The sequence below is a fragment of the Narcine bancroftii genome, chromosome 4 (assembly GCF_036971445.1).
Source record: "Narcine bancroftii isolate sNarBan1 chromosome 4, sNarBan1.hap1, whole genome shotgun sequence".
In the NCBI taxonomy this organism is placed as follows: Eukaryota; Metazoa; Chordata; class Chondrichthyes; order Torpediniformes; family Narcinidae; genus Narcine; species Narcine bancroftii.
In genome coordinates, this window is record NC_091472.1 from 227,092,217 (window position 1) to 227,119,093 (window position 26,877).

General features: G+C 42.4%; 1 protein-coding gene and 1 long non-coding RNA gene across 4 annotated transcripts in view; one reads left to right on the forward strand and one right to left on the reverse strand.

The window, feature by feature from the left end:
- The window catches only part of LOC138761669 (disco-interacting protein 2 homolog A-like), a 294,820-nt gene extending 275,786 nt beyond the window's left edge, over positions 1-19,034 (reverse strand). For all 3 annotated transcript variants that reach the window (XM_069934205.1, XM_069934204.1, XM_069934203.1), the window contains exon 1: positions 18,750-19,034. In XM_069934205.1, the coding sequence (XP_069790306.1) occupies positions 18,750-18,828 (79 nt within the window). In that variant the 5' untranslated portion in view covers positions 18,829-19,034. The remainder of the gene's footprint in view (positions 1-18,749) is intronic.
- The window catches only part of LOC138761671 (uncharacterized), a 191,642-nt gene continuing 183,765 nt past the window's right edge, over positions 19,001-26,877 (forward strand). The window contains exon 1 of the long non-coding RNA XR_011356422.1: positions 19,001-19,427. This is a non-coding gene — a long non-coding RNA (uncharacterized lncRNA). The remainder of the gene's footprint in view (positions 19,428-26,877) is intronic.

The window sequence follows — 26,877 nt, forward strand, 5'->3', positions numbered from 1 at the left end:
TCAACAGAAGAATCCATCACCTGGAGTCAGAGAACTCATCGAGCATCCATGAAAGGCCGGTACCTCAGTTCAAAGAGCCTGTCTAACTTGATGTTTCTCCAGCACACTATTCTTTTCTATTTACATTTGCATGAAGCCTTTCACAACCTGAGGATATGCTAAAGCACCAAGCATTCAATGAACCGATTTTCATTTCTAGTTCCTTCTCAGTTTTCAATTAAATCAGGAAATCCCAAAACAGAAACCCCATTTCCCTGTCTGAGATGGAAAAATAACAAGTGAAACAATAACTCCAGAGCCACCCTAGAACAATTAGCGACAAAACTGAATTGTCGAATGGTATGAAAGATATGGTACTGTTGAATGGTATGAAAGAAGCAAGAAACTAGCACAAAGTTAATGGAAGTTCAGTCAATTGACTGCAGTTTTACCAATGGTCAAACAAATTGATAATTATTTTAAAAACCACACATAGGCTCAGAGTTCAGAGTTTTTTTTGTGAAGAAACATCTAGAGTTCAAAAATGAAGCATATTAGATGCTGAAAACAAATAAAATGAAAAGTGCTTTAAAATATTCAGATCAGACAACATCTACGAAAACAGAAACTGGTTAATATTTTAAGTCAGTATGCAAGGCTGAAAATGATAGATAAAGTGTTCTTTATTCCAAAGTATACATCGACTTTGTTGGAGAGAGCAAGAAGACAAAAAGGCAAGGCACAAAATTAAAGAACTGACAACTGTTTTTATAAAAAACCTTATTTGCATGCAAAATGTTTTAGTGCATATATTGCATCACTTGTTGATGACTATAATTTGCAGTGGGAATATTAGTAATTTGAAGTGTGATTTGAAGCAACATGTCAGTCAGCAAAAAAAAAAGCCTCACCATTCAATTCAATCAGCTGATTTTCTATGTCAATAATCATATTCCCATTCTCTCCATCGACCATTCAATGCCTTTCACATCAAGGCTTTTATTTATCTTTCTTAAATATAAGGTGGTTTCATGTTGAGCCCCCACCTCAAGGCCGGCTACATTCATGGAGAAAATTCAAACTTACCCTTTCACGGAGCAGCCCTAAAAGGCACCATTTTCAAGAAGAATGGAGCTTCGTAACGTTCTCCAGAGCCAATGTGTCTGGGGCTATAGCGCTGCCTGCCAAGTTGACATCATTCACATGTGCCGAGCGCAGAAAGAGCTCTATAGTGGAGAATGGCAACCCCAGAGCAGGTAGGAAAGCTGATAGCGATGTTTGCAGCCAGTCTTAGCACCCAGGTAGAAATGCTTCCCTGCAGTGCACGTTGTCGGCATTTTAAAAGTCCTGCTCCTGCGTCTCAGGCCCACGACATCATCACAATGTCATTCACCAACCCCTACCCAACTGCTTGCAGCAGCAGTATACTCATGATGTGTGGCAGAGCACTGTGCTCCGTCGCTGACACTACCTTGGAGAGGGATTGGAGTCGGCAGAAGAGCATTCATGCAGGTAAGTTTTCAGATGTGAGGGCAGAGAATCTCCACCTCTATGGCCAGATTTTCTTTGCTTTATAAAGGACCTATATTCCATGAGTTAGTCTCCACTGCCGTCTGTGGTAACAAATTCCACAAACAATTGATCAATAACCCCTACTGTATTAGGTTTTAAGAGCCTTCTTCATGAGCAATAAGTGAACCAAAACTGCTTGGAGCATTGGAAGTGAGAAGGAATTAAGAGCAAAAGGCAAGAATTTCATCTCTGGGGTTGTACAAGCAAGTAGCAAAAGGAAAACAGCAAGGACAAGCTAGCCAAAATGTTGGGAGTGGGACATCAAAAAGCATTTGAATCTAACAAAGCCACAAAGTTGTTAAAAGGAAGCAAAAGAGAGTAAACTTTCTTAAAGGCATTTCAGATTCTGGAAACTTCAAAGGAATTTCATCACATAAATAACTTTTTCCAAGTGCAAAGGAGGCGCAGTAAGAGCAAAGCCAATAAAACAAGAAAACATGACATGAAGTCGTGCTAGACTATTCTTTCTATCATGGTTATTAACCCGCTCAACATTATTTGGTGCTCTCTCCAAATACAGCAACAGTTCAGTTTCTAGAGCATACAAAGCATTAAAGATAGAGGATGAAGTATTTTTCACCCTACTACCAAGCACATGCTGACTGACATGTTGCTTCAAATCACACTTCAAAATGCTACTAATATTCCCACTGCAAATTATAGCCATCAACAAGCGATGCAATATATGCACTAAAACATTTTGCATGCAAATAAGGATTTTTATTAAAAACAGCAATTAAAGCAGCTAATCAAAAGTTTAACTCGAAAATGAGATCAACAATGATGTCAAATCACCTTTATTTATTGATCATTCCATGCTCACACAGTAAAGACAAGGCAGTGTTTCTCCAGGACTACAGAGCATATTTAAATAAATCAATTAGAAGTTAAAACACATTGAAATTTTAAAATGTTAAGACATATGTAGTAAAAGTCCACAGTACACGGTCCAAATATGTTCTGGGAATTCAGGAGCCTGATGGTTTTGGGGGAAAAACTGTTGCCCAATCTGGACGTAACGACCCGAATGCTACAGTACCTCCTCCCAGTTGGCAGAGGGAGAACAATTTACATTAGGGGTGTGTGAAGTCCTTCACAATGTTTATTGCTTTTCACCTGCATCAAGTGTTGCATATGTCCTTCATGGTAGGAAGAGAGCCCGCATTAATCTTTTCCGCTGACTTCACTATCCCCTGCAGATCTTGCAGTTCAAGGAGGTATAACTTCCAAACCAGGCAGTGATGCCGTTGCACAGGTGATGCAAACACAGCTCCACAAAGAAAGGAAGAAATTGCTCATATTGAAATAAGCAATATATTTGGAATAAACATATCTTAAACAAAAGGAAGATCAAATCATACAGAATAATAAAAAGCTAACTCCCCAGATTACAAAACACATTTGTTTACACCCTTCAAGAATCAAGAGATTATTGATGAAACATACAACTCCAATCAAACAACACTACAATACAATATTGGTCCACATCATTTCAAGAAATGGAATAGAGTAGTCAGGAACAGAAAAAGGAATAGTCACCTTGATACTAGGCCACCAAACAGTCACTAAAAAAGATAGAGGATCAAATATATAATGATTGCTGATGTCTGTAAAAATAGCAAAGCTAATATCGTGGTCATGTGTTCAGGGAACTTTCTACAAAAGTATGTGCGACATGGGGAAGTGGCAATATTAGACTTTGGCCAGAAGGATGACATTATTCAGGAAAAGGAGGTATTGGTAGGGAAATACTTTGGAACCAGTCACAACAATTCGATTAGCCTTAAGGTTGTTGTGGGAAAGGATAATACTGGTCCTAAAGTTAGAATCCTAAATTGGGGAAAGGCCAATTTCAACATGATCTGGCAGGAGTTAGCAATAACTGACTGGACTGTCATGAATGCCAAACAGGAAGCATTTAAGGGTGTTATAAAGGAGGTCCAGTTCAAATATGTTCCTGATAGGGTAAAGGGCAGGAATGGCAAGTTAAAGGAACCCTGGTTAACAAGAGATACAGAGACACAGATCAGAAAGCAAAAGGAAACATATAATTAGATACAAGGAATTACTCAAATACAAGGAATGTTCATCCCTCTGCAATTGGATCCTTTATTTCCTCGTCAACAGACCTAATCAGCGGAAATTGACAGCATCACCTATTCCATGCTATCAACACATGGGCACCCCAAAGCTGTGTGCTTGGTCCCCTAAACTATTCCCTGTACATTGATGACTGCATAGCCAATTTCTGTTTCAACTCAATCTACAAATTTGCTGACGATACCACCATTGTTGACTGAATTGCTGAGTCAGAATGGAGATCAAGAATCTAATTAAGTGATGCCAGAACAACATGTCGCACTGTAAAGTCGGGTTATCTGGTCGGTGAAGGACAGAAGTCGTTAACCTTCAAGCAGGTGATGGCGGTCTGTTAGTCCTGGACGTCCACATCCTCTGCTTGGTCTTTGGCTACCTGAGCAACATCGAGCCCTCCTGAGGGAGTGGCGATGACCGGTCTGGACAGCACGTCTGCCACCATGTTGGATTTGTCTGTGACGAGGCGAATATCCGTTGCATACTCGGAAATGTAGGAGAGGTGTCATTGTTGCCTCACCTACCATGGGTCCGAAACCTTGCTGAATGCATGGCTGAGTGGTTTGTTGTCTGTGTAGGGGACAAAAACCCTTCCTTCTAACATGTACCAGAAATGTCATATTGCAGTCGAACGAGCTGTACTCGAGTTCTGGTGTCCAGAGAAAGCTGAAGAAAGCCAGGGGGCACCACTGTTTATCAACCCACTGCTCCAGCACCACGCTGCCAACTGTCCAATGCGTCTGTTGTAAGGAGGAGGAGTCTGGATAGGCCAAAGATGTGGCCTCTGCCAGTGCAGTTTTGGTTACCTGGAATGCTTCAACTGTTTCGCATGTCCTCTGGAGTGCCTTGTCACAGAGTTTGAGGTCAAATAGGGGTTGCATGAGGGTAGCCACTCCCAGGAAGAAATGATGATAGAAGTTCACCATCCCTAGGAATTCTTGTGGGCCTTTGATTGTGCTCGGCCTGGGAAAACATTGAATGGCTTCCACCTTATCCGGCAGGTTGTGGCCCCCTTTCAGGTGATACGGTATCCCAGGAAATAGATAGTTTTCAGGCCGAACTGACACTTAACCGAGTTTATTGCAACTCCAAAATCCTGCAACCTGTCAAAAAGGAGAGTCAAGTGCATCCTGTGTGTGTTGGCGATGAGAATGTCATCCAGGTAGACAAAGATGAAATTGAGGACCCTGCCAACCACATCCATGAGACGCTGAAACATCTGAGCTGCGTTTAGATCGAAAGGGATGTCGTTAGGATGCACCGGGATCTAATGGTACCCTTTGACGAGGTTCACCTTGGAAAAGATCTGGCAGCCCTGGAGCATCATGGTGAAATCCTGGACACGTGGGACAGGGTATCTATCTGGGACAGTGGCATTGTTGAGTCACCTGTAGTTGCCACACAGGCACCAAGTGCCAGAGTTCTGCTGGACCACGTGCAGCAGGGATGCCCAAGGGCTGTTTGAGCGGCGGACGATACCAAACTCTTCCATGGCAGCAAACTCAGTCTTGACTGAGAGGAGTTTATCCTGTGAGAGGTGCCACGCCCTTTCATACACTGGGGGCTCAATAGTCTCCACTCTATGTGCTGGTTTAGAGTCATGGAAGTTGGGCGCCAACAGTGATGGGTACTTGGCCAGTAGGAGGGCATATCCGCTACGGTCCAGAGCGTGGATTCCTAATGGCAGAAAAGAACGTTGCCATGGAGGGAGTTTGACTGGAACGAGGTAGCATTGACCAAACGGCATTTGCTCATGTCCACCAGGAGCTCATGCGCAAGGAGGAAATCTGCTCCAAGTATGGCTTGCCCCACGGATGCAATTGTACACTTCCAGTGGAAAACAGTGTCCACGGCATGGATTGTGACCAGGCAGGTGCCAAAACTCGGAATGGAGGAATCGTTCGCCACCTGAAGGGGAGGCCCTTGGGATTGTTTGAGTTTGAAATACGTTGGCGGAATGAGGCTCATCTCTGAGCCCATGTTGGTTAGGAAATCCCTCTTTGTTCACTGGTCCTTGAGGTGAAGTAGGCCTTTATGAGTGCCAACTGCCGTGTCCACTATCAGCAGCCAGCCTGACCATTTCCCGCCATCGCACTTGATTTGGCACTGGAGTACAAGCATGGAGGAACGCACTGCCAAGTGTTATGGCCCCATCTTCGGTGGAAGAAACAGTAATCGCTGTTTGAGTGCTTGTTACGTCACGGCTGGGCTGCAGCTACTACTTGGGGGCCTGGCAGAGGGGGCTGAATAAGCGGCATCAACAGCATAGATCAGTTGCACATGTATGGAGCTCTGTTGCAGGGTGTGCACAAGTCTGTCTGCTTCTTTGGTTACCAGGTGTGGGGCATTGAAATCCATGTTGGATATTGCCAAGGAAACATGCACCAGTAGCTTGGAGAGGAACAGGGCCTTGAACAAGAAACAGTTTGTGTGTCCATCTGCTAAGGCCACTATTTCATGCACAAGCTTGGATGGGTTCCTATCACCCAAGCCTTGGATATTCATGATGTGGACGGCACACTTGTGTTGGCCGAGTTCCAGGGAATCAAGGCAGAAACTCCAGAATTGTTCATACTTGTGCTCCACAGGAGGATTTTCTCTGAAGGAGCTTACTTTTGCTGCAGTAGCGGTCGTAGCATCCTGCATTTTGTCACATTCAAGGTGGATTCCAAGGATGTTGGAACCGTCAGGGTCACCACTATAGCATCTGCTAATGGCAGCACTACCAAAATGAGAAATATCCACACAGACCGCCCACTTCCTGTGAGGGGTGCACTGGCCTTAGGAAGTTACCTCAGTGCGTCATGGTGTCACTCCCCGTCCAGTGGCACACAACAGAAACGGCACTGTCCCCTGGGCAACACAAGTTGTCAACTGCAGGCTTCTCCTCAAAGGGAAGGGGGCACACGCCATCTTGTGTCAGACGACTGGGGCAGCAGTTCGACCTATCTAACCGTGCAGTCACTTGGCTCGCTACAAGAATGCATTAAAATACTCAGCACATCAAGCAACATCTGTGGAGTTTTGAAACACAAATCCTTAACATTTAAAATTCAGTGTCAGAAATTAAGTGGGACATTTCGTTAATATCCGAGCAGTGCTCACTAAGGTGAATCTGTTGGCAGTTGGGACAGCGGGTCAGAAAAACTGTTGAGTGACTGAAAACTGATTTGCAATGAGTAGCTAGAGACTGGAACATGGGCAGGAATGGAGATGAGGGGAGGGAATAAGAAAGGCAAAGGCTCCTGTACCCAAGCTCACAAGTCAGCATACGCTGTGTGCAATCTTATGGATACAATCTTAAAACACCCAAGCAGCAGAACTTGGTCTTTTTTGTGATTGGATCAAGACCTTGCTTGACAAATCCTGTTTGATAGATGGGGCACAATGGCTTGCCCACATGAAAACAAATCACACAATTTGGAGTCGAGACCATAGTCATTTCAGGATCCAATTAATGCACGCATACATGATCAATAGACAAATCCATGGCAGATGACAACAATCCATGTTGTTACAACCAGACACTGGGTTGTCAGTACTCAAAAGGGGCAATAAACTGATTCACAAATGCTTCAACAAATATACTGCAATTAAAACAACCTCGAATAACTGAGGTTTACAAGACCAAATGGGTTTCAAACAAAGTTATCTTGAAGATCAGCCACTAACTAACCGACAGCCTGCACATACTTAGTAATTTCCATTAAGATGTTGATGACTGGCACAGTATTTGCAGCTTGTATGCTGCACATGACCAAAACCACATACCAATTTCTACACTGTAGCTGAATATTTGGCTTCTTTGATGTTCAATGGTTAATGTGCTGGACCAAGAATCCAGAACAGAACCAAGTTCACGTTTATGGTCACATGCTTTGACCATGCATGTTGAAGGATTTCTTTTTTCAAGCAGACCAGGAGACATCTTGTACTTCGTAAAAAATACAAACAGGCAGAAATTACAGAGAAAGATCACTAGGTAGAGAGTAAAGGCCACACAATTTTACTATTTTGGGGTCATTCATAAATCTAGAAATGTGTTTCAATCCAACAAAAAAGAGTGGAGAATTTAATTTAAAATAAATTAGATAATGTAGAACTAAAAGTTTGATTTTTTTTTAATTTTAATCATCCAGCCCAGTAGAAGGCTGCCCAATTACATCCAATTAACCTCACCCTTCCCTGATCCCTACATCTCCTTTCCTTTTCCTCCAACTCCACATCCCCTTTTCCTCCAACTCTGCATTCACAGAGCTACCTCTCCCCCTATTAATTCTCACCTTTCCTCTCCTATCTCCAATTATCATATTTTGTCTATTGGCCTGTCCCTTTCTACCCTTCTCCCCAGCCTTTTTATTCACACACCTGCCTACTTTTTACTCATACGTCAGGCCCAAAACATTGATTATATACATCTTAGCTTCTTATAAACGCTGCAAGACCTAATGAGTTCCTCCAATCATAGTATCTGCAGACTTTCAGGTTTCACAACCTAACAACTCCATACATTTTGGAGGGTGGGAGGAAATGTGTACCCAGAGAATACCCACACAAGAATGGGAGAACACAAACATCATTTGTTTAGAATCTGTTTCACTGGTGCTCCAAGAGCAATGCATTAACCACTCTGCTGATAATGAAACTGCTGAACTGTTACAGAAACTTCTGATTCACTGATGTCCTTGAAGGCCTTTCAAGACTACATTGTGGTTCACATTAACTGCTCCAGCTCCAAACTTGAAAAAGTTGACCTTGCTTCCAAACAACATCAACAATGTCTAAATCAGGTGTGTTATCTCACAAACTTGTCAAGTAAAGCTGAAAATCATACTCCAGTAATTATTCTTTATAACCAAGGTTCCAGAGTCCTCTATCATAATCCTCAATGTCCTATTTTATCAAAAGAATTGCAGTAGCTTCCAAAGAATGACAGAGTTGTCAACATCAACTCCACACTGCAAAAAATCCACAGAATCTGATTAAATATGGACAGGGAAATCTCCTGATTATTGCCACCTCGTCTTCCATAGCCCAATTAATCAATGTTCCTAAGATAACATCCACGAGAAGCAAGACAATTTATTCTGTGTGAGGATCTTTTGTGATGCAGCTCTAACATCAAAGATCCAAGGGTTCTCAATACTTTCAAATGTCAACAATTAAAAACGAGTAAAAGAAAATTTTCTCAAGTCACACACAAAAACCTTTAATTAAAAACAATGAAGCAAACAGAAGTTACATACATGGTTGAATAAGAATTCCCAATTCTTTCCAAGCATGTAGACTTTTACACTACTCAAATTCTGGTAATTAATTCATTTCAAAACTCAACTGATAGCTGTGTCTACTGTTGCTAAGGTCCCAAATTATGGATTTCACAACAGCAGTTTTCTGTTTCTGAACCCCTGCTTCCTCCGACAAAATGCTCCCTTAAACTTAATAAAATGGCCAATCTTCCATTTAATTGCCCCAAGATTTTTTGATACTGTGGTTCAATACCAATATTTGATAAATTCCCCCCCCCCCATGGGCTGCCTCAAGATGTTTTGCTCTAATTGCTAAAATTTTAAGTTACTGTAACTAAGATTAAATATTTTGCTGAGGAATACTGGAAAAATGATACCTTATAGTGGGATAAAATTACGCACATGCTTAATGTAAACTCTCAAAACAGGCAATGTACACGGAGCTCTTTTGGCAAGAGATTTTTGTATTAGGAAAACAACCATTAGTCTTATTGGGGAGGGGGGGGAAAAAAAACACAAGATTCTTACAATTCCAAATTGAATTGCTGACTGCTCAAAATCAAACATCACCACAGGGAAGGTATTAATTACTTGGAAAGTGGTAGAGAAAATATTTAATGAATATATGAATAGGGTGGCACAGTTAGCGTAGCGTTTAGCACAACACTGTTACAGCGCCAGCGATCAGAACCAGGGTTAAAATCCCAACATTGCCTGTAAAGAGTTTGTACATTCTCCCATGTATGCTTAGGTTTTCCCCAGGTGCTCTGGTTTCCTCCTATTGATCAAAACGTACCGGGGTTAAAGGCTAATGGAGTGCAATTGGCCAGCACAGGTTCATGGACCGAAATGGCCTGCTACCATTTAGACCTGCTGCATGTCCTGATTTAAAATGAAGACAATTCACAAACAGCAGAAAGAGAATGCAACATCTCAACTATCTATCCATCTGGTCAAGTGCAACAGCTGTGGTATTTCTTAATCTTTTGACTTGTAAGGAAGGTTCACTGGGATTTAACCCATCTTGTGGATTAAAGAACATCTGTACATGCAACAAGTCAGCTTGATAGAGCATTCCATTATGCAAAAAAGTTTGGCAACAACTAAAACTATATAAAGACAAAAGATTCCAAAGATTTCTACATCTTCATGTACAGGTCTAACAAAAGAAATTCTTAATATAGATCTCAATTCCCATTGTGACCCTCCCCCACCGGCAAGTAAACAGCATGTAAATATATACAAAACAAAATTTCCTCAGTAATTACTTCAGATTGTGCATAATGGGAACAGGTGATTCACAATAGGTGTTGTTTGCATATCAAAATACCTACAACCACTGATTTGGATTCTGACCACTTTCACCTCTTCTAGAGCAGCATCCATAAAGCCATGCCCTATCCAAGTTCAACCACAAAATCCCACTCTCAGGAAAGAAGTATCAGTGCCACAAGACTCTCACCGCCAGGTTCAAGAACAGCTGCTACCCCTCCATCATCAGACTCCTCAATGACAAACTCAATCAGAGACTCATTTAAGGACTCTTATTAGTGTACTTTATTGATTTTCCTTTTGTTCTCTGTATTTCACAAGCAGTTTGTTTACATGTTTTACACTATGTACACTATTTTTTTGCACTACTGAATAGTGATAATTCTACCACGCCCACAGGAAAAAGGAATCTCAGGGTTGTATGTGATGTCATGTATGCACTCTGACAATAATTCTGAATTCTGGAATCTTGAGAGCAAGCATAGATAAATTGTGATGTTTAATACCACAACCACTAAGTTTATGTCAGTCTAACAGATTAGCTCTAACAGCTATTAGAGAAACAGCAGAATTTGAGCATTAGAAAGAAAAAAAAATTAGTTCAAACCAATTAGCATATTTCTTGCTAGTGGGAAAGCAGCAGTGGAGATGAGGGGGGGAAGGGGGGGAGGGATTATATGGTTCGAGCTGCATTTGCCATTTTCTGTAGCTTTCAATATTTAGCTGAGTAGCTGCCATATCACACAATGATGCATCCAGCAAGTTTGCTGTATATATTGATGGACCACAGGGATATGCCCAACTTCCTTAGTCTTCTAAGTTGAGGCATTGGTGCATTTTCTTGACTGTAACATCAATATGCTTGTTTCAAGTCAGAGATGCTTATTCCCAAGAACTTGAAGCTTACTCAATCTTTTCTCTTGATCACCACAAGATGGACAAGGGTGTGGTCGCTTGCCCCTTCTCCTGAAGGCAATGATCATCTGATTTGAATGGAACCTTTACTTTTTTTTTTAAAAAAACTTCTATTTTGGCACCATGCTACTAGACCTTCATTCCTGTATAGGACATCCTTTTTGTTTGATAGTCAACCTACCTCTGTGGTCTTTGTCAAATTTGAAGATAGCATTGGAACAATATTTGGCTCTATATTTGGGGTGCAGTGGGCGTATAGTAAGGGTACAAGTATACGTCCTTGAGGTGCATCAGCATTTAGTATCATCGTGGAGATGTTACCCATTTTACTGTGAGAAAAGTTAAGGAACCATTTAGACAGGTAGGGGGGCCCTGAGAATCAGATCCCCACATTTGGGAATGAGCTTTCTAAGTATTACAGGATTGAAGAGCTGTAGTCAATAAACAGTATTCTAACATAGATGTCTTCAGCATCCAGGTGCTTCAGAGATACTGATGAATAAAAATAGACTGCAATTAAAGCATCTCCACCTCAATGAAAGCTTAATTTTTTTCTAATTTTAGAAGTACAGCATTGTAGCAGGCCCTTCCACCCCACGAGCCAGGACCTCCAAAATTCACTCGTGTGACCAATTAGCCTACCAACCCTTTACAACTCAAGAATTTTGGAGGAAAAATTACCAATGTTGTATCATACCATAATTTACTTTATGACTTCAATGAGAGCATATTGTACAAATAGTTGAGATTAAGATATGGAGAAATTCCTTTTTATATAAAAAAAATTATATGGAACCTTTTGGCTGTTTGCTAATTCTCAAATCTTTCACCTTTCCAAAGAACTCGGTGGTATCCTCATTACCATTCCTAGATAGACATTTATTATATTTCTATAATTAAGTTGGCACAGATAGTTGAACTACCACACACAGAATGCTTTGGTTAAAAATACCATTTGATAAGCAACTGCAGACACATGCACATAAAACCACAATAATAAAACTTCTCAAGCTGTTAACGACTGAGTTGCTTCCCATGAAAATGCAAATCACAGAAAATTCCACAAGTAAAACATGCAAGACAATATTTGGTAGCTAACAAACCTCTAAAAAATTTTAAAACTAATATCTTTTTAAAAAAAGTCATGTCTCTTCATACCTTCATCCTACTCTTCTGTTTGATGTGAAACCTGCAGACATTTCCATAGACAGCACACACAAGTAGTTATTTTGAGATGGTGCACTCTTTCCATTGTTTATGCTGTGCTTCTTTTCATCTCCAACAAATTTTTTTCAGGTTCTCAACATTATCCTTATACCATACCTTTCTCCATTTTGGATGGTCATGGGTCTGGAATCCCCACAAGTCAGATGATGTGTTAACATTTTCGAAGAGGCTTCCAAGTATTGTTCATGGTTTTTTTCTGTCCATCAAGTAATCTCTTGCCTTGATGTTGATTTGAATTGATGATTTATTTCTGAAAACTGGCGTCAGGCAATGCATGCAATGTGGCTTGGATATCAAAGTCAAATTAATGTTCTTAAGGTCTCTGTGGTCAGATGGCAGAAGATTGTAGCATTGCCAATATCACTTGTGTTTTTCAGACCACCTCTCTTTGAAGCAGACAGGAGGATAGTAATCATTATGCTCAGTGGACAATGAGCTTTGTGCTGAATTGGTGGCCTTCAAGAAAGGAAACAAATTCATTTGGACAATCTATTGAGGAGATAACTTGTTGTCTATCATTGGGAACACTGTTGCCAGGGTCCTCATTAACTACTCTCAGTAGTTTTCTGTACTTCAAGACCAAATAGACATCAGCTACCAATTCCACTTCCCATTCTCAGATCCAGATGTCTGCTCTGGCCTACTGTACTGCCAGACTGAGGTCACAAACAAATTGAAGGAACAGCACCTTGTCTTACATCTTGACCTCCAATTTCCAGAAATCTACCCCCGTCCTTTTTACCTCCCTCATCTCTCGAGCAACATTTCTCCTTGCCCTTTCCCTCTTTCCCAGTCCTCTTGACCTGCCCATTATCTACATCCTCCTTCCTCTCATTTCCTTCCTTTCCAACTGATCACATCTTTTTCTCTCCTATGCCTCTTCCTCCTATCATTTCCTAGCTTCTTACTTTTTCTCCCCCTGCCTCCAACCTGCATTCACTTTTCACCTTTTTATTTGGGTATCTGTCCTTTTCTTGCGATAAATGAAGGTCTTTAGCCAGAATCATTAACTATCTATTGCCTTTAATGAATGCTGCCTAACCCATTGAATTCCCACAGCATTTTGTGTTACTTCAGTTTCCCAGCATCTGCACTCTCATTTGCTTCGGCTTTATCTACTGAAATCCAAAAGAAATTAAAGCTAAAGTATCAACCACTCCATAGGAACATAGGAAGTAGGAATAGGAGTAGGCCAAAAATGGCCCATCGAGCCATTCAATACGATCATGGCTGATCTAATTTATGACCTAACTCCACCTACCTGCCTTCTCCCCATATCCCCTAATTCTTCTATCATGTAAAAATTTATCTAACCAAATTTTAAATATGTTTAATGAGGCAGCTCAACCACTTCCCTGGATAGAGAATTCCAAACCTTCACTACTCTCTGGGAAAAACTATTTTTCCTCATCTCTGTCCTAAATCTACTCCCCGAATCTTGAGACTGTGTCCTCTCGTTTTAGTTTCCCCGGCCAGCTCAAAAAACCTTCCTACATCTATCCTATCCATACCCTTCATAATCCTATATGTTTCTATAAGATCTCCTCTCATTCTTCTGAACTCAAGCAAATACAATCCTAGATGATTTAATCTTTCATCATAAGTCAACCCCTTCATCCCAGGGATCAAACTAGTAAACCTCCTCTGAACCGTCTCCAAAGCCAGTATATCCTTCCTCAAATATGGAGACCAGAACTGGACACAGTACTCCAGGTGCAGTCTCACCAATACCTTATATAGTTGCAACATTACCTCCCTACTCCTGAATTCAATTCCTCTAGCGATGAAGGCCAACATTCCATTTGCTTTCTTAATAACCTGCTGCACCTGCAACCCAACTTTTTGCGATTCATGCACAAGCACTCCCAAGTCCCTCTGCACTACAGCATGCTGTAGTTTTTCACCCTTTAAATAATATTCAGCTTTTATTTTTCTTGCCAAAGTGGATAACCTCACACTTACTAACATTGTACTCCATCTGCCAGACCTTTGCCCACTCATCCAGCTTAACTATATCCCTCTGCAGACTCTCCACATCCTCATTACAATTTGCTCTTCCACTCAATTTGGTGTCATCCGCAAACTTGGCTACACCACATTTTGTCCCCTCCTCCAAGTCATCAATGTAAATGATGAACAGTTGTGGGCCTAACACTGACCCCTGCGGCACCCCACATACCACTCTCTGCCAACCTGAAAAACTCCCATTTATCCCAAATCTCTGCCTCCTGTCAGACAACCAATTTTCAATCCAGGCCAATATACTTCCCCTCTTCTTTCTCTTCACAAAATCTTGACTCCATTGGTCAAGGTGGACAGTGAAGCATCCTTTGAAGTAACAGGGCCATGCGGCACGGAACAACAACTCTGCAGAAATTCACATCCGTGCAAGATGTTCAACAGGACAGCATGATCTTAATTAACAATGCCACAGACGCTATTTCAGTGGAGAAAGACATCAAGGCTGTGTCAATACCGCAGCATTCCCCTCTTGTTCCAGTGCTGCATCACATCACCCACTGGAGAAGTGCTGACAGCGCAACACAGCACGAGACAAGAGTCTTGGAACACCAAGGGTAAATGGGAAGCAGTTCAACCAGTCACTTCTACTGCAGGAGTAATGTCACCCTAACTTCAACTGTTGGGAGTAATTCATAGATGATGTTTGCATATGTAGAGATCAAGCTCCAGGTCATCATCAACTTTAGCATTCAGATTGGAAAAGAATATTAACATCCTTCACCAATATGTCCCCAATGAACAACGCCCTCTTCCAACAATAAAAATCTGAAACAGGAAAAGCATAGCCCACAAGATATAGCAGAGAAATCACATCACAATGCAGGTGAGAATGAAACTCAATGTTGGCTTTTGTGCACCAGCAATGGCATCAGATGAAGACCACAAAAGGCAATTCCAACACAGAAACAACTACTCAGAATTAAACAAACAAGAAATTACCTCAACTATTAACTTTTGGAGATTCTGATACAGAATTATCAATATACAGATATCTATTATTACAATATACCCACACATGGCAAGATGCATGCTCTTGATCTTGATCCTAGGTATATTGACCAGAAGCTGAGTGAAAAATTTATCAACTGATTAACTCAAGTATGGACAAGAGCAAATATGGTCTTCAATATCTAATTCTCAGTCACTGATCTTTGGCACAATAGGAAATGCCAATTTGGTCATGTTCCACTATTCTACAAAATTTATATCTATATATATATATATATAGATATAAATTGCAGCTGACTCAGGTCCATCCATTTGTTTGCCCCAAAATGCTTTTTTTTTTAAATCCATTAACAAGGTTTCTACCAGGATGAGAATTGTGAAATGGACAATTAGTTATTTTATGCCATATCCCCAGTACTCAACCTTCTCTGTAGAAGCACAAAAGATAGAAAAACTCCACAAAATTGACTAGAATAAAATTTGATCAACTACATTCTTAATTGATGAGAGAAAAAAACTCCAAAAAGCTGGAGAGACTCAGCAAGTCAAAGTGTCCTTTATGTAGCAACGGTAAAAATACATAACCGACATTTGAGGCTTGAGCCCTTCATCAAGGTGAGAGAATGATGGCAGGCATCCAAACAAATATGAAGGGAGAGAGAAGGGGAGTGGTGAAAGCAGGAGATGATATGGGTGGAGAAGGGAGGGAGGGACAGCAGCAACTGAGGGAGGAGGGAACTGGAAAGGGGGAGGGGAAAGAAAAGATGAGCAAGTTCAGCAGAAAGCAGAGAAATCAATGTTAATGCCACCTAGCTGGAGAGTGCCCATAGAAAAAATAAGATGTTGTTTCTCCAATCTTCAGGTGGTCAGGGTGAGTTTGAAATTGGAGTGAAAGTTTGCCACAAAGTGGATGAAGTTGACAACCTTAGTCGACATAGGCCAAACCCCTTAACTCTCCCATCAGTATATAGGCGACTACATCAGGGCTGTCTTATGCAGCCGCAATGAGCTTAACTTCAGAGCAAATTTCCACCCCGATCTCAAACTCACCTGGTCCATCTCTTGACAACTCTCCCCCCCTTCCTGGATCTCTGTATCTCCATCTCAGGAGACAACTTTTCCACCGACATATTCTACAAACCCTCCAACTCCCACACCTACCTGGCTACACCTTTTCACACCCTGTTCCTTGCAAGTATTCCATCCCCTTCTCTCAATTTCTCTGTCTTCGCCACATCTGTTCCCAAGATGAGGTCTTCCAGTCCAGATCTTCCATAATGTCTCTTTCCACAAACATGGCTTCCCCTCCACACTATTAACTCAGCCCTCCTCCTTATCTCCTCCGTTTCCCACTCATCTAACATAGAATCACCTCACCAGCTTCTGCATCCAACACATTATCTGCCGAAATTTCCAGCGCTTACTACACGATCCCCCCACGACGCATTTTTCCTTCTCCTTCTCCATCCGTCGTGACCGCTCCCTTCACCTATAATCTCCTGCCTTTGCCACCCCCTTCCCCACCATTTTGTTCTGACACCTGCCAACATTCTTACACCTTGATGAAGGGCCCAAGCCCAAAATGTCAGTGTGTTCTTTGCTACCTAAAGGACACTGTCTGACCTACTGAGTTTCTCCAGCTTTTTGTGTTTTTACTTCAAACACAGTGTCCACAGATTTTCATGATTGACTCTTCCTTAATTTATGAAAGCACTCACTCAATATCTTTCAAGTAAATCTATACAACACTACCTCCAGGCATCGACATGTGGCAGCTAGAGATGTACATAATATACCAGGTGTGATCCAACTGTTGCTTTATACAACGATGGCTTTCATTTTAGTGCTTTCAATATAAAAAAGAATTCTTCAGCCCTTACTTTCTGAACTTGTATGACATTACAACTGGGAATGGATTTTCAATTACATTCAATATTAATAGAATTTTAAAAATAATAGTAAGTGATTTTGAGAAACAGATTTAAGACTGTGAATCCCACATTTGTCTTTGTTACTTTTAGACAATTCAAGAATACCTGTCAGCTACACACATACCATCTTCAGTAACCCAAATTATTTTTGCCTGTCTTTAATCTTTTCTTTTTTTTTTAAAAAAAGGTTTTTATTGAGTTTAACAAATAAATTCTACATACAAAGTCTTCTAATATAACAAACAACAGGTCATATCATATACAGATTACAAATTAAATATAAACGGAAATTGAAAACCTATTTAACAATATTTCTTTAAAATAGTATATTATTTAAAATATTAAATTCTATCAATATGCCTTTCTCATAATATATTCCAAAATAGCTCTGGATAGAAAATAAATCAGACTAAATTAAACAATCCCTTTATCTAAAAAGGTAAATTCTGTCATATCTTTTTCATCCCCACCCATTCTTGTTGCCATTGAACATGCCTAATTAAACATCTTGACTTTAAAATTTGATGTCTTCGCATTCCTCGATTTTGCTATCTTTCACTGACAACCATACTTGCAGCTGCCAAGCTCCTCAATTTTGGAATTCCCTCTCTATCCATCACCCCTCATTCCAATTTCTAAAACCTACTCCGAACTTAAGAATCGGTTATTTGCATGAACCTTTTAATAGTTCGCCATTATTGTTTTTTAAATCCCACAATAATGCAATGGTGTTTCATTACGAGGTTGCTGCATAAATACAAGGAGACGACATTGCTAACTTACAGCAGCAAAGGAAGAAGTCTCATCTACCAAAATGAGCCAAGGTGGTGCAAGGGAGAGGCAGCGCTGAACTCTATCAGCATAAAGGATAAAAATCTTTAAAAAGGGGAAAAAAAAAACACTCGAATTCATCTCAACTAAATTATTGCCGCACCATACTTCTCTTTCAAACGAACTTTGAACATTTCCACCAAATAAAAAAACTCTTCTCCTCCTGCCCTCCTTCCACCCCTAACCCCCCCCCCCCCTCTCTTTCTCTCTCGGGGCTATTCCCTTTTGAAATAAGTAACTGTCTTCACCAAGTGAGAGCCCTCAGAAGGCAGACAGCTGAAGCTCTCCAACTAACAGGGAAAGGCTTCCTGCCATCCAAAGGTAGTAAGTAACTCGAAGAGACGCGGCAGGCAGACAACAGCTTCCTCTTGTGTCTCTGCACATTGCAACTTGTCAGTCCGGATGCTCCCTTGTCCCTTTCAACCAACATGGCCCAGTTGCAGCTATGTATCCCCCCCCCCCCCCCCCCCCCCCCCCCCCCCCACTCGTCCTCCTCCACCCCCCCTCCCTCCCTCCCTCCCTCCTCTCTCTGCGCTGCAAGGGCACATTGAAAGGAATGGAGATCACACCCGGATTTCACTGCCGGTGCATGCTCGATCGGAAGCGAGCCCGAACCATTGCCGATACCGGGCTGCGACTCAGCCACCTGCGGCGACCGGGTGGAAACGGAAAGAGAAAGGAACGCCCTTCGAGGCAGCAAAACTCTCACCCTCGGAGAGCTCAAGTTCGAGCTCGGCCAATTTCACCTTCACGTCGCGCGGGAGGCTGGGGGTATCCATGCCGGCCATCGATCTCTCGCCCTCTCTCGTGCGCGCTCACTCTCGCTAGGCGTTCGTCCCGTTCCTCACGCGCTGCTCAACGATGCCATAGCGCCAGCACGCGCTACCAAAGGCCCTTCCTCCGCTGCACTCCACCCCACTGCCGCGCCGGCTAAGCCCACACTCCGCCCGGTGCGCGCGGCCCGCGCAACCCCGGGAGGGGGGGGGGGGGAGGCTTGGAAGCGCGCATAACGTCAGCGCGCGAGCCCAGCTACACCCTCGACGCATTCGCAGGATGAACGCCAGCGAGTGTGTACGTCGTCGCGCTCTCCTCTCCCTTTTCATTGGTCTTCAACTCACTCCGCTCGCCACTTTGCGTTGATCCCGCCCCACGCTGGCCGTGATTGGACTATTTGTATGACACCCACGCCCAACCGCCATGCGGGTGTCCGTCACCCGAGCACTCCCATTGGTGGCGGGCTGTTTTCTGACTCCGAGCCTTCAGGCCAAACGTGGTTGACAGGAGGAAAAACAAAATGTTGGAGAAACTCAGCAGGTCAAACAGTGCACTTTATATAGCAAAGATAAAGAGAAATAACGGACGAATTGGGCTTGAGCCCGTCATCAAGGTACCGAAAAATGTCAGCTGGCGTCTGAATAAAAAGGTTAAGGGGAGGTGTGGTCTCAAAGGCAGAAGGTGATAGGTGGAGAAGGGAGGGAGGATACAGCAGCAAGCAGTGGAGGAGGGATGGCTGGGTGAATAGAAAGGTAAAAGTTCCATTATTGTCATGTTGTGGTTGGTGAAGCTGTGAAGCAAACCACACAGAAACTGTGAGTGAGTTGAACCAACCATCTGACTTTACTGGAACTCTCCGAGAGCTTCTCACCACGTCTCCCATTGTCCTTTTCGACTCCTCTCACCGGGGCCATTGTGATGTCAGCCCAGTGCGGGCCTGCACTTCCGTGACCTGGTTCGCTCATGGACCCAGCTCCCCCCCCCCCCCCCCACAAACCAGAGTAGGTGTTTGGAGGTGCCAAGTCCACACCGCAAACAGTTCATGTGTTTTAGGAGGCCAACCTATCCGCCATGGGGCTGGAACAGGTTACTAGTTGGTCGAGGTCAAGGTGTGCAGGTTTGAGGCGTTCAACCATGAACATTTCCTGCTTATCCCCAATGTCCAAAAGGCATGTAGTTCCATTGTGTCATAACACTTTGTATGGACCCTCGTAGGGCACTGAAGTGGGGGGTTGGTCTGGTGCACGCCTCTCCTTATGAAGACATATTCACAGTCTTTAAGATCCTTCGGGACATAGGATGAAGCTGGACTATGGTGTGAGGTTGGTACAGGAGCCAAGGTGCCCATCTTCTCACAAAGTCACGTTAGTAGGGCCATGGTTCTTTCCTCTTGGCCTCGAGCCGCTGACACAAACTCTCCTGGGACTCTCAGCGGAGCCCCATAGACAAGCTCAGCGGAGGATGTGGCCAAATCCTCCTTCGGCACTGTGCGGATGCCAAGGAGCACCCAAGGCAGCTCGTCCACCCAATCAGAGTCTCAGAGCCGTGCAGTGAGGACCGCCTTCAAATACTGAAGGAACCTTTCCATGAAGCCATTAGACTGTGGGTGGTAGGCTGTGGTGTGTTGTAAACTAGAAGTTGTGCCAGTGTTGCCCATTGGTCGGACGTGAACTGTTCCCCATTCCCCACCCCCCCCCCCCACCTGTCTGACATGATTCCGTGAAACAGGCTATCCAGTTTGGATTGAGGGCCCTGGTACATGATGAGGTGGAAATATCTGGGAGTGAGATAGCTTCCGGCCATCCAGTGAATGTGTCCATCATCATGAACAGGAAACCGGCAGCAGCCCGATGATGTCCACATGGATGTGGTCAAATCTTCTGTATGTCGGCAGGAAGGACTGAAGAAGGGCTTTCATGTGCGTCTGCACCTTGGATGTCTGACAGTGCAGGCAAATTCTGACCCAGTGGCCAACCTGTTTACGCAGGCCATGCCACATGAATCTGTCTGCGACCAGTTGAGTTGTCACCCGGATGCATGGGTGGCTCAACCCAAGTAGCACATCAAAGACACAACGCCTCCACACGGTGGGAGTGATGGGTCTAGGTTGGCTGGTGGATACATCACAGAGAAGTGTGGCTTTGGATGGCCCGAAACGCATGAACTTCCAGCTGTAGCCCTGAGACTGCAGTGCTGTAGGCTGGTATCTTGCAATCCTGCCACTGGGCCACTGTGAGCACTGTATAGTCGATTCTGTGGGATAGATTGTGCACAGACAGGATGAACGCATGAGACAGAGCATCAGCCACAAGGATATTCTTGCCAGAAATGTGCTTGATAGCCTTTGTGTACTCTGAGATATGAGTGGTGATGCTGCTGCCTTGCCGGCCACAGGTCTGACACCTTGGAGAAGACAAAAGTGAAGGGCTTGTGATCAGCAAGGTATAGGGCTATCAACTCCCTGTCAAATGCACTATACTTCTGCTCTGGGGGTGGGGGGGGGTCGCAGATGTCTGCTGAAGAAAGTGAGTGGTCTCCAATATCCAGCAATTAGCCGGTCCAGGACACCGCCATCAGCTGTGTTGGATGTGTCGACTATGAGGGCAGTGAATGCATCAACGTGCTGAAAGATGGTGTTGGCCAGAGCGTCTTTGGCCTAGTCAAAAGCTACCGAAGACTGCGCAGCCTAGCTGAGTTCTTTGGTCTGACCGGACAGCAGCTTGAAAAGAGATCACATGATCCTGACAGCTGACGGCACGTAGTTGGCTTGGTGAACTTACGAATGGCCTTAACCTTTGACGGAAGAAGAAGCACATGAAAATTGATGGCCATCAAAGGGGAATGAAATCAGATAAAATTTCTCACCAACATCCTGTACAATTTGAATAAAATCTTCCTATTCATAAACTCAAGCTGAATTATAACAAATGCCAACAAGATGTTTACTTTCTTCAATACTTGTTGAACCTGCCTGCTAACTTTATGCAATTTATGCAAGATGGGACAAAAGACACTTTTTTCCTTTATTTCCCCCTGTGCTCTACAGTTTTAAATCTGTAATGAAACAATTCAAATGTAATCAAAGTGCACATTCCAGATTTTATTCAAGATTATTTTGGTTTGACGATGTAGAAATGACACCACTTTTTATACATATTCCCCTCATTTCAGGGCATAATAATGTTTGGGACATTTGGCTTCATTTGAGTGTTTGTGAGCACTCAGGTTTGTTTAATTGCTTCATTGGTGCGGGTATAAGAGAACGAGGTTTGCTTCTAAGTTTTTGATCACCTTTGGAGTCTGTAGTTGACATTTTTCAACTTAAGGACCAGAGTTGTGCCAATGTAAGTCAAAGAAGCCATTATGAGGCTGAAAAACAAGAATAAAATAGTAAGAGATATTGCTCAAACCTTAGGATTACCAAAATCAACAGTTTGGAACATCATTAAGAAGAAAGAGCTCAATGATGAGCTCGGTAATCACCAAAGGACTGGTATTTCGAGGAAGACCTCCACTGTTAATGACAGAAGAATTCTCATCATAATGAAGAGAAATCCCCAAACATATGTCTGACAGATCAGTAACACTCTTCAGAAGGCAGGCGTGGATGTATCAATGACTATTGTCTCCAGAAGACTTCATGAAAATAAATATGCTGCAAGATGCAAATCATGGCAAAAGTGGTATGCGTTGGATCTTGGGCAGCCCCTTACAGCTCCAAATTTTGCCTCTTGCCATCACTCTGATACAGGTTAATCTTGGATTCATTTGTCCGCAAGACCTTTTTTCCAGAGATATGCAGGCTCTATTAAATACTTCTTGGCAAACTGTCATCTGATATATCCATATACACCTCCTGAAGAACGTTTCTGATTTGTCAGAGATATGTTTGAGGATTTTTTTCTTCACTATGATGAGAATTTTTCTGTCATCAGCAGTGGAGGTCTTCCTTGGAATACCAGTCCCTTTGAGATTACTGAGCTCACCAGTACACTCTTTCTTCTTCATGATCTTTCAATGGTAATCCTAAAGTTTGGGCGATGTTTTATTCTTGTTTTACAGCCTCATGATGACTTTGTTGACTTTCACTGGCGCAACTCTGGTCCTCATGTTAAAAAATGGCAACAACAGACTCCAAAGTTGATCAAAAGCTTAGAAGCAAGCCTAACTCTCTCATACCTGCACCAATGAAGCAATTAGACATACTTGAGTTATCACCAAACATTATGGTGCCCTGAAATGGGGGGGACTATGTATAAACCCAGCTATAATTTCTACATGGTCAAACCAAAATGTCTACAAATAACCTTGAATAAAATCTGGAATGAACACTTTAATTACATGTAAATGTTTTGATTACAAATTTGAAACTGTGAACACAGGGGCACAGGAAAAAAAGTGTCTTTGACCCAAATATTATGGAGGGCACTGTAGATCCCATGAGGACTTCTCTCATTTGTAGTCTCTCTCCATTTAGATAATAATCTTTTCATTCCACTTACAAAGCGCATGACCTCACATTTCCCTCACCTTAAATTCCATTTCCTAGGTTTTTGCACAATCGTTCCAAACTTTTTATATCTAGCTGCAAAATCAATATGTCCTCACAACTCACCTTTACCTAATTTATAGAAATTAGTGTAATGAAAAGTCATGGAAATGCTATTGAATCCTGTAATACAGAGATTGTCAAGGTGGGGCATGGGAATATTTTTGTGGGGCGTGTGGCTTAGGAATATTTTAGCGGGGCGTAGGAATATTTTGGGAAATAATTAAGAAGTTTTAAAAAATAAACTTGTTATGTTGGTGTGAAAGATGTGACTTAGCAACACAATTGTGGTAACTTCCAAGTAAAATCACCTTGTTCTTTTTATTTTCATAACGTGTTTTTGTTCTTCCGATGTTTCTCTGTTGTTTCCCTTATTTTAACTGTTGTCCTTGGTTAACATTATAATTATATTTTTTCTGACTGGTTTTATTATCATCCATTCCAAATTATCTCATTGGCGCGATTAGGATTCCAAATGATCTCAACAATCGTGTCTCTGTCCATACCCTTTTATTTTTTCAGTTCAGTAGTGAGTGAGACCTATATCTGTATGTATCTTTGTGCTCTAGTGTATTGATGGGGAGGCGGGTGGAGGAGTCTGCTCCAGACGCCAGCCTAAAGGGGAACGCCAAAATCAGAAAAACAATAGAGACCCCAGAAAGTAAAGCATGAGGCTAGCACAGTTTGGATGCACTCTCTGCAAGAAAAAATGTCAGAAATCATGCTAGTGTTTTTTTTATCATGTTTTTTAGGGTCAGTATTCTTCCTTTGATTCAATCATTACTTTTATTACATTTTTCAATTCTAAGATAAGAAAATATTGATTAATCTGTTTCAGGGAGCTTGCGCTGTTGTATTAATCTGTTTCAGGAAGCTCATGCTGTTGTATGTTCAAAATGAGCAAACCAAGCAAGCGAAAGATTCATGATGAACGTGCATCTTTTTGCTTATTATGCCAACAGACTTGAAGCTCATTTGGGGGTAAAACATCTTAACCATGTCAATTCGAAATTGGAATATTTTAAATCACGGAAAGAGAAGTTTGAAAATAGATCAAAAATCACTTCATTATTCGCTGCACAAACTACAGTCCTGAATCGTACCCTTGAAGCTAGCTATGAAATTTCTCTGCTGATAGCAAAACATGGGAAGAATCATACGATTGGGAGGAACTGAATAAACCTGAAATATCATTGTTTCGGAAAACAGTTCTGCAAAAGGATGACAAAGATGTCAGAGTAATGCCGTTGTGTAATAGTACTGTCTACAACAGAATAGATGGCATGGGTCAAGAGGTTGAAAAACAGCTGATTGAGAAGTTGAAATCACGTAAGTTCTCAGTACATCTGGATGAATCTAGCATATGGGACAGTGAGGCTCTGTTATTGGCATACGTGAGATATATTGATCAGGAAAAGTTTCAAGAAGAGATGTTGTTTTGTGAATCATTAGAAATAACTACTATTGCAGTTAATATCTACAGCAAGCTCAAAAATTATTTGGATGAAAATGAAATACCAAAACGAAATATTGTATCTTGTGCTGCAGATGGTGCACCTGCTATGATGGGTTAAAAAACAAGAAGTTTAAAATTAATGAAGGATGAAAATCCAGACATATTGATTGTGCATTAAGTTATCCACTGAGAAAACTTAGTGGCCAAGAAAGTTTCCCCTGTTCTACACAAGATACTGCATTCTTTGATCAAGTGTTTCAATGCCATCAAAGCTAATGCCAAATGTAACGCCTGTTTAATCAATTTCGTGTTGATAAAAATGCAGAACATGTGAGGTTATTTCTTCACACTGAAGTAAGGTGGTTGTCAAAGGGAAACTGCTTCAAGAGGAATATGGAACTGTTTTATCTCAGCAGTTTTTGAAGAACAAACCTGAAATGAAGCTCTTGCTAACAGGTAGCAAAGCTTATGTGAGTAACTTGATAGACATTTTTGAGAAACTAAGTACATTGAACAAGCAACTCCAAGTAGCAAATATGACACTCGTTGATGCAAAAACAAAGATATTTAGGTTCATGATACTTCTAGAATTACGCCAAAGGAATATTTCTGCAAGAAATTTCAATCAATTTATTAGTTGATTCTTCTTTGGCTTGGCTTCGCGGACGAAGATTTATGGAGGGGGGTAAAAAGTCCACGTCAGCTGCAGGCTCGTTTGTGGCTGACAAGTCCGATGCGGGACAGGCAGACACGATTGCAGCGGTTGCAAGGGAAAATTGGTTGGTTGGGGTCGGGTGTTGGGTTTTTCCTCCTTTGCCTTTTGTCAGTGAGGTGGGCTCTGCGGTCTTCTTCAAAGGAGGTTGCTGCCCGCCAAACTGTGAGGCGCCAAGATGCACGGTTTGAGGCGTTAACAGCCCACTGGCGGTGGTCAATGTGGCAGGCACCAAGAGATTTCTTTAGGCAGTCCTTGTACCTTTTCTTTGGTGCACCTCTGTCACGGTGGCCGGTGGAGAGCTCGCCATATAACACGATCTTGGGAAGGCGATGGTCCTCCATTCTGGAGACGTGACCCATCCAGCGCAGCTGGATCTTCAGCAGCGTGGACTCGATGCTGTCGACCTCTGCCATCTCGAGTACTTCGACGTTAGGGGTGTAAGCGCTCCAATGGATGTTGAGGATGGAGCGGAGACAACGATGGTGGAAGCGTTCTAGGAGCCGTAGGTGGTGCCGGTAGAGGACCCATGATTCGGAGCCGAACAGGAGTGTGGGTATGACAACGGCTCTGTATACGCTTATCTTTGTGAGGTTTTTCAGTTGGTTGTTTTTCCAGACTCTTTTGTGTAGTCTTCCAAAGGCACTATTTGCCTTGGCGAGTCTGTTGTCTATCTCATTGTCGATCCTTGCATCTGATGAAATGGTGCAGCCGAGATAGGTAAACTGGTTGACCGTTTTGAGTTTTGTGTGCCCGATGGAGATGTGGGGGGGCTGGTAGTCATGGTGGGGAGCTGGCTGATGGAGGACCTCAGTTTTCTTCAGGCTGACTTCCAGGCCAAACATTTTGGCAGTTTCCGCAAAGCAGGACGTCAAGCGCTGAAGAGCTGGCTCTGAATGGGCAACTAAAGCGGCATCATCTGCAAAGAGTAGTTCTCGGACAAGTTTCTCTTGTGTCTTGGTTGATTAAGTGTGAGGTAACTAATGCTGCTACAAATGTCATTGTTGACAATTTGAAAATATTGATTATCAATTTCAATGATAGATTTTGTGATTTAAAGGCGATGGATTTCCCCTCTGGGTTAACTCAGCCATTGCTGGTGGACTTAACTGAAGTTCCAGTGCAATACCAAGAATAGTTATCTGAGTTGCAACATGATGAATCTGTGAAAAGTCTTTTCAAAATGAAAGGAACCATGGATGTGGCTGTCTAATGAGATCAAAAAGAAATACCTAAACTTGACTACTTTAGCAAGGGAACTATTGATACATTTTCCATAGTCTTATTTAGTAAAATGTGGCTTCAGTGCTGTTTGTGATTTGCTACAAGCTAAGAGAAACCGTCTG